Raw genomic sequence first — 9,254 nt, forward strand, 5'->3', positions numbered from 1 at the left:
CGGAGACAGGCAGTTCACAGCCCCTCTGAGTTTACTTTCTGCACCTGAGTGCAGCTGTATTACAACAGTTCCACTGAAGATTTCCCTACTTGGTTGCAAGCACTGGCCACAGGCAGTTCCAGGAAGATGCTACATGCTGGGAAGAATCCCACAGGCTTACCCTGTGTCCATAAGGAATAGTGTTCTGGGTGCCAGGGCAGTTTGAGCAGGGAGTGCCCACAGGCTATGTTGCAGTGGGAAGGCTCAATGTCTTCCCACAGCACTGGTGCTGCCAGCACCCAAGTGAGAGAGGATGGGACAAAGTGGGGCAGCTCTGCCCATGTCCTCGTGCCCTCAGTGGCAGGGTAGACACTGGCTGAAGTGCCACCTTGAAATGCCAGCCTGGCCATTTGGGAACTTTCAGCATAGCCAAGCATTGGTAGGAAAGGCTTGAAGCAGCACACGGGAGCAGTGTAAGGGTTACTGTTGCCCAAAGTACAAGAAGTGTCTTGTAGCAGAAGTTGTCAACATCCTTATATCCAACCTGTCTTCCCTCTTTGATAAATTTCATTGCAGCCAGAGCCCACAGTTAAGTTTTGACAGCTCTTCCCTTTTCACAGGCATCCTGTTCTTTTCATACATGCCTGGCTAACTTCTTTAGATTTCATTACTGTGGATTGCTTTTCATGTCACTAAAAACTAAACAGAGACATATTTTTTTCCTTCCCAGGAGTCAAGTGGGGGAGGGTGTCCAGCGCATCCAGGCTGTGCAGAGAAATATATACACAGCATATCATTTTGGTTCCTGAATCAGGATTAGACTCAGCGAGAGCTTCCGGAACCTCTGTGGCCACAGCCATAGGACCCTGAATATTTGCTGAATAGGACCCTCAGTCTTCTACTGTGTGAAGAGCTATTGGTTTCAAATAGCGTGATGTTATCCACTTGTAGCATTAATTCTCCAGCTGACACTACTGCTACTGATAGATTATTTGTATGGTCGTAAGCATTACCCAAATTCAAGCCATCATTTCTGTTCAGTAGAATAACCCAGGTTTTACAAGCAAAATGATAGCAATGTAAACCAATGTAAACCAACAAATATGGGAAGCAGCAACAAATATCGTCCTTGTATTTGCAAAAAAGGTGCAGTGTTGTGAATGGTTAGCTTTCTAAGCATTTTTTTTTAAGAATGATTGCCATCAGATATTTCTTTTTTGATGACAAGTTGCATCCTCAGTCTCAGCTGGTGCCTCCCTTCACCTTACATGAAAACAAATTAATATGGCTCCTTGCAGAAATCCTTCAAATCTGAAAAACTGTAAAAAAGTTCTGCCGGGTGAGAACAAAATGCATATGGTATTTGTAATTGACAGCATGTTCTTTGAGAAAGGAGATAACCATCTGTATAACATGGAGGTTGTTAGTCCTCAACCTTTGTAAATGATTTTCCAGTCAATGTTTCTGAGTTGTGTCCACGACACTGCAAACTGTTGGAAGCATGTCCTGGGTGGCAATGCTGGATCATACAAACACACACTTCCCATGTCGTTTGAAAATGCTGTTCCAAATATATAGTGCCTGTCAGGACTTCCCCTATTATTTGTGGTAGAATTAGCAGGGCTGTTTTATGTGATGGTATATTGTAAATTCTGACCATTAAAAGAAAATTAATCAAAGCACTGAATTCTGTCACATAATGAAATCTGTGCCCCAAAGCAAGAGACCTTGGGATAAATATTTTGCCACTTATTTAGCCATGGATGGAGTTCTCTCATCCTCCAGTGTTTTCTACAGAGAACTTGACTCCTGTTTTTACGTGGGAATTTTTGTTTAAGAAATTCAAATGGAAATTATGGGTATTTTGTACAATACAGATGTCTGCTATGTACTTACAGAGAGGGAGCCCTGCTCTTTAAATAGAGCTCAGATGAGTTTATGTGCACACACATTGCTTCACATCTTCTATGTGTTGAATGCTCATCAAGCATTTTGGATCTGCAACTTTGCTGACACAAATACGCATGCACAGATTGAAGAAATTTCTAAAATTTTGACCCCAAGTCTGAAAAATTAGTTGTATAACCTATCAATGAGGATCTTCCACAAAATCAGAATTGCGTAAAGAATAGCTTGGAACTTGCAGGAGATCTTGGATCTGCAGCTATAAATCAGAAGTCCTGCAAGCACAGTGGTTTTCAGAAATCCCTTGCCATGCCATGGAGAATACAACTACCACAGACAAGGGTATACCAGGCAAACTAAATAGCACTTCCAAACCCACCCAAGCACAATTTCAGGAGTGTAACCACTGGGCATTTCCAAAAGAATGAAAATAACGTTGCCATGGCAAACCTGTTTCACTGCACCTTCAGCTGAAGCTTCCCATCAGAACGCCAGTGATACAACACAAGGTGCATATCTGTTCATGCATGAGCCTCACCTGGGGCAAAATCCTGCACTCTTTGCCCAGGCTCATCTCCCAGGAGTCAACAAGGGGAGATGGGCATGAGCAAAGAAGGAGGAGCTCTTCCTTTAGAGAGGAGTTCTCTGATTTCCTGGACAAAGCATTCTACATGCATCACTGTCTAGAATATAGAGCAGGCATATTTTCCCACTACAGGGTTGGCAATTTCTGGGAAGTGGAAAACACCTACACAGCAGGCTCAATTGGTGTTCATGAAAAAGTGCAGGAGCCTTTCTAGGATTTGCCCCCCAGCAGCTCAAAGGGACATCCACTGAAAAGTGGTATCATTATAATTGACAGTGGGTTGCAGTTCTTTTTTTTTTTTTTATTACCATACTCAGTTTTTTTAATGCTCAAGGGTCTGGCATCAAAAGAATTATTTTGAACACAGTTCTACTAAAAAAGGGAAAGAAATCTCTGTGACAGTGAGCATTTAAAGTGGAATCCAGCAGACTTCAAAACCTTAGGGATGAGGAAAAAACCCTAAATTTATTGAATTCTCCTAATTTTTGCTCATGAATTGCAAACTGTTACTCAGGCTGTGGCATTACTATGTGCTTTTTATAAATACCTGCCTTATCATAGTAGTGCATCTACAGAATTATAGATATTTTCTATATTTGGATACTTCACTCTTCACCTTTATACTCCATTTAACTAGTGATATTCCCTAAACCTGAAATATTTTGATGTTCTGGTTCTGGTTGGCCAGTAGACTGCTGCTCTCTTTGGACTGTATTACAATAATACAACAGCTTGTTGGAAGGAACAGAGGATAGATAATTCTGCTACAAACTCAGCTGGAAAACCAGGGAAAACTATGGTCCCAGTACTGCTCAATCTTTCTCTTCTGAACTATGATTCACAGAAGTAAATAAGCACTAGACTCACAAGAGTGATTTCAAAGCTGAAACCCTCATTTGTTTTCTTATTTGCTGTGAATGAATAATTACTGTTTGACAAGTATCGTAACTCCAAAATAGAAGCGAAAATCCCTTAGAAATGCATCTCTGCAAGATTTTAATCCTATTTGGATCTTTAACAATGTGCTATTAAATTGTTACTCTTAGTTTTCCATAACAGGCCACTGTGTCAGACATTGCTCTGTGAAAAAGCCATGAGTGACAATGGTAAAACCTTCCAAGTTCCTGACACTGAGGCCAAGTACCATGGACAGTGGCCTGATATTCCCATGACAAAACACAGAACCACTCTTCTGCAGCTGAGTGCTCAGATATTTCTTTATCTGTTTCCACTGAAATCACAAGACATTAAAAGCATTTCTGTTCTCTTTTGTTTTGCTTTTCCCTGTAAATAGCCCTGGCAGTGGATAAACAAACATTCATCTCAGTCTGGGGAAGCGGGGACTACCAGAACAGAAAACCAACATGTAGCATAAAAGACCCAGTGCTCAAACTGTTTTTACCAGTGTTGCATGGCTCAGTTTTCCATGCCAGCAGATCCATAAACCACAAAAACAGTACATGTGAGACACTTGTTACATAGAGGTCCAATTAAACTACTGGATCGATACAAAATGAAACAACATTTTCATGGCAATGCAAAAGAATGAAAAATAAGTTACTTTAGTCCACCCTTCTTGGCTTGAGGGGATGGTTGTCAGGAGGCTTTTGGGTTGTTTTTTATTCTTTGGTTTGGCTTGGTTTCATTCACGTGTTTTAGACACCAAACATGATATGTAGCTATATTAATATGATATGTAGCTACATTAACATAAGCATCCAAAGTCAGAGACACAACAGATATATTTATTTATGTGCTTATCACCTAGTAACATTCAAGCACTGAGGGGACATGTCTGCAACTGAAATTTTAAAAAAAAACTTAAAACTTATGGTTTAAAAGTAACAAACAATAAACAGGGACCAGAAAATTCAGTTGAAAAATCTGTTTGACCCAGCTAGAAATCTGTCTGAAATGACTTTGCTGTTAGTGCATTTTGTTTGAACAGAAGGAAGAGAAAAAAAGTAAATCAGGTGACTCCATCTGACGTGTCATCGATTAAATGCTTTTTTCGCTTTAGAACAGTGCATTGCCAAATGATTACATCTCAATATCAACAGGGAAAACAATGGCTTTCTTATCTAGTAGGGGGGAAAAAGCATGTAGAGAAAGTAATCCACGACAGTGTAGAATTTAATAGAAGCCCCCTATGCTGCAAAGAATGGCAGCAGGACAGAGTTTGAGTCAGCATCACCTTGAATCTCACTGCAATCAGTGCAACCATTTGGTGCTGCAGTGGCAGCCTTGCAGCATGTGAGCCAAGCTGTGCCAGGTGCCTGCTGCATTCCAGTGGCACCTCAGCATCCAAGGCTGAGCTGTTCCAAGAGCTGTGTTTGCAGTTCATTTCTGATACAGTGGGTTGGGCGAGGAACCACAGCTGGAAGTTCTCCAGGACCCTGCGGTTCTCTGAGAGGACATCCATCTCCTTGAAGGTCCACAAGGGGCACTAATCCCCATGGCAGTGGTGGCACTGCCCAGCAAAGGTGTCATCTGCTGAGCAAAGGCAGCACGTGTGGCACAGAGGAGAAGGGGACGTGAGGACTTGTAAACATCTGGGCTCTTCATTTGTTTGTTTGTTTTGTCTGGGTTTTTTAGTTCCTCCTCCTTTTGCTCAAACGTAGACATTGTAAAACGGAGATGTTTTACTCGGTTGCATGCTGGCCAGCTGTCATCTTTAATACCCATCGCAAAGGTGCGTGAAGAGAGGTGTGTTGTTTTGGTATACTTTTGGTTTTGATAACACATGAACATTGTACTATACTTTATTATTTCTTGTTCAATAAATAGTCCTGGTATCTCTATGTTTCATGTCTAATTTTGGAGAGTAGAGCCGTACCTGTATCAAGGCTCTCTCAATTAGGTGGGCATTTTGTTCGTTTAGTAGAAATAATGCATGATTCCTTTCGCAGTGATGGTTTGAGGGACAAAAGAATTCTTAATTTTGTAATATGTATTACAAACTTCTAAACACAAGTAAAAATGTACTGTGATTTATTTATATAAATCTAGTCTGAACAAATAAGTTTTGATCTTAATAAAAACTCTGTAAGAAATTGTGCAATTGTAATTTATTACTATTTTGTATTTAATAAATATTAAAGTTCAATTCATTATTCAGAAAGCCAGCACACACTTTGGAAAAGTTTTTGCTCAGTTTTTCTCCATAGATACTGTGTTGTGATAAAAATAGACGAGGCTAGAGAGACAAAGGTGTTAGTATGAGTTAGTTTACCACACTCAAACATGATTAGGGAGTTTGGATACTGAACCCTCTGCTTGTTTCATCCCATGTCCACAATCATCATTACAGAAACATTATTTGACATATTAAATGTGAATCTTATCTATGCTTACTGTGAAGAAGAAAATCAAGAATCTACAGAAGTGCTTCTATCAAGTGACATTGTGTTAAATTACCAAAATAATTATTTAGCATGGCATGCTGGCAAAATTAGCAATCCTCCTGTCAACACCTGACATGTAGCTCTGAGAAGTTCCTGGGGCATTCTGGCAGAGTCCAGAAACAAATGGAATACAGAACAGATGTATCTGGTATGACAACACAAAATGCACCCAAAAAGACAACACCTTTGCCCTTTTCTCCTGTCTTTTTTTTCACATCAACTGAACTTACATATCCTTCAGCAAGTCTTACATGTGCATGACTTCTAATTAAGTAGGAGTCTCTCTGTGTCTGTAGGGATAAACTCAGTCTCTCCTCATTTGGAAGCTCTGGCCTGCTTGCACACACCACATTAATCAAGAGCTGCTGACATGTAACAAGGCACAAAACAATAGTTCATGCCACTAGGAAATTAATTTAGTTCAGTTCTCTTCTTGGGACTATTTGATATCAGACACATGGAAAAGAAATGAGAACAGGCCTGGAGTTTTGAAGTTGATACTAACCTTAATAATGGGAACACCTTTAGGCCCTAGCTAGACTCCTGTTTTTCCTGCAGGCGTGCTGGGGTAGTGGGAGATGGAAGATTAACAGAGGACACATCTATAGTCATTTTGTCCCTGTCAGTGAATGTAGTGCTAATTATCTCTCTCTGTCCCATAAGCCCCCATAAAATACTTCAAAAATGAACTTCAAAATGTTTTTAATGTCTTTCAAAAATACTGGTTTGCATGTCTCTATTTCTTGGTTAATAAGCAAGCAAAAGCCTCTTCCTCTGTCAAAACAGGCCCACACATCTCTCCTTTCAAGATACTTTTCCAGCAGAATCATCCTGCAAGTCTTCATATGTAGCCTACAGACTTGACAAAAAGGGACAGTGATGGCAGCAGCCCATTAATGACTGCAAGTGAGAAGCCAAAGTTTGAGAATCCTCACTGGAAAAGCCTGATCAATAGCAAGGCATCCCCCATAGCCTTAAACCTGAGAAGCCTTGCAATCCTGCCCAGCTAATCAGCAGTGGGATGGAAATTGAGGGAGGAACATTGTCAGTAAGAAGCTCTACTGGCTGTTGCCTGTGACTCTCTGCAGGGGGAATGCCTGGTGAGGACACAGCAGAGTGCAAGCAGCGCCTGAAGTGACAGGAGTGGGAGTGCATGATGTCCCTGCAGAGCTGAGGACATGGGCTGGTAAAGAGAAATCAGTACCTCAGAAAGCAGCACAGACACAGAACAGGGCTGCAACTCTGCTTCCCAAGCCAGGATCCTGTTGGGAAACTTTGTGGCTCCAGGAGTGACCTTCCCATGGAAGGAAATCACATGGCGTGTTGTTCTGAGAACTGATTCCATACACCTCTAACAATATTGTCACTGGAGTTTGTCACAGTGGGCCCTAACAGAGGTGTCTAATGTAAGTATCAGTGTTTTCATCTCCCTGCTTGGTATTCTAATATTGCCATTTAAATAGCATCAAATAATTCATATTTGGTGTACTTATGCAGTGATCATTTCATTATTAATTAACCACACACTTCACTCTAGCCCACCACACCATCCAAAGGTCATGGCCTTAAACCACTTAATAACTGGCAAAATAATTTCTGTGAATTTATGTTATGATATCAACACATAGGAAAATCTGTAAATGTTCCAAAACATTGGAAGTGCCTGAACAGACTGGTTCAAAGAGCTTGACTAAAGCTGTTTAATTAAAGAATCATTTAGAAGTGTCAGAATTGCCAATGAGCTAACTAGTGTTAGATCCTCACCCAAAGATAAAACTGTTAATAAAAATATTATTGTTGGAGAAACCATTTCTTAATATTAAGAAAAAAAATGTACCCTGAACTTCTATTTTGTAATTTTCAGTTTAGCAAGTGAAATTCTGTTTCAAGAATGCTACTGTAATCATATCATTTATTTCCTGGTAACACAAAAGTATTTTTAAAAAAATACATTAATAGAGGTCAGCTCCCAAAAATTAAACATTATTTTATGAACCATGTTGTAAAAATGCAGCAGTTTTGGCCCTTTTCAATAACTTTTGTCTGTCTTAAAAATATATATATAATTCACAACATAAAATAATATTAAAAAACCTGGATAACAATTGAAGAATAATCCCATAACTTAGCTGAAAAAAAAAATCCAAACTCATCAATCAGTTTTTATATTTTAGTGAAACTCATTTCCAAATATTTACTGTTTCAGCAGAAATACCTCTTTCTTCTGCCAGAAAACAACCTTTGATACTGTTATTTCCTCACTTCAAAATCTCAGCTCTCCAAACATGTTGGCATTTTACTTTCAGTTCAAAGGGGTTTAACACAGACCACATCTCAGGAAAAGAACATTACGTCCTCAGAACATCTTTGCTAAGTCTGGCCCTGGTCCCCTCTCTTCAGGTACCCTGGAGGAGTCTCACCAGCTTCCAGGGTAGGCAGGTCATTCAAACACATAAAATAATTGTGAAGTTCAAACAACATTTTTAAAGATATTCTGCTTCATTTTGAATTTTAGTACTAAAACCTTGCAAAGAAATAAAGCTTGTTTTGAATTTTACGGAAATTATGGAAAACTGGGGAGCTAAAGGAACTGCAGATAAGACTTCTAAAAGTCTTGTGCTTGAAGCAATTAGAAATATAGGTACCATTTTGGTCAATAAACAAAAAATAAGTTTTGCTATTGGTAGCTAAGGTTTTTTGTCAGATTTCCCAAAATTAATTAATTTCTTGCATCTGTACCCAATTGTTTGAAAATATCCCAAGACTGCTTCCCTTTCTGCACTGCTTAAACTACTTGAAAAGTTAAAGTGGATTGAAACAGAAGAAGGAATTCCTGACATGACATTGGAGCTGTATCGTCGCTTGGTGAGGAAGGACAGGAAGCTATTTCCTCCTACTTTTACTATAAATCCACTTTAAATTAAAATTCACTGTTCCAAACACTGCCAAATAATGGGTTGAGATCACTAAAAAAAAAGACAATTCCTTCCTTTCATCAGGAGCATCTTTATGGTTGGGTGTGGGGCTCTGCTGAGCTAGTTTTGTATTTCCCCCAATCTGCCTGAGAACTGAGTGCCATTCTCTCCAACACCCTTCTCTGCCCTCACCCTGCCAAGGCAGAACAGCACATTTCAGCTCAACCTTCAAAAGTTCTGCAGCTTTTCAGGCAAGATCTGAGACTCTTTGCCATGAAAATTCAATTGCAAAGAGAAATAACTTCTGAGTTGTCTATGCCTGATGGATTTTCATTTTATTTGTCAACTATTATTTTTTTTTTCTTTTTTTTTTTTAACTTCTGTTATCTGCCTTTTTGTCTCCTTCTTTCCTCAAAATTTTTCCCTCACACTCTTTTCCTCAGTGAATTTTACTGGACAGATGTA

At 39.6% G+C, this 9,254-nt stretch overlaps 1 protein-coding gene across 2 annotated transcripts in view; it reads left to right on the plus strand.

Moving 5' to 3' along the window:
- The window catches only part of SYT9 (synaptotagmin 9), a 66,408-nt gene extending 60,885 nt beyond the window's left edge, over nucleotides 1–5,523 (plus strand). For both annotated transcript variants that reach the window (XM_085063053.1, XM_085063054.1), the window contains one exon: nucleotides 710–5,523. Coding sequence is in view for 1 of the 2 variants with exons in the window: in XM_085063054.1 (XP_084919180.1) it covers nucleotides 710–799 (90 nt within the window). In the remaining variant the exon portion in view is untranslated. The remainder of the gene's footprint in view (nucleotides 1–709) is intronic.
- The last annotated feature ends 3,731 nt before the right edge of the window (nucleotides 5,524–9,254 follow it).

Source organism: Lichenostomus cassidix, chromosome 5 (genome assembly GCF_008360975.1).
Source record: "Lichenostomus cassidix isolate B80296 chromosome 5, HeHo_3.0, whole genome shotgun sequence".
NCBI lineage: Eukaryota > Metazoa > Chordata > Aves > Passeriformes > Meliphagidae > Lichenostomus > Lichenostomus cassidix.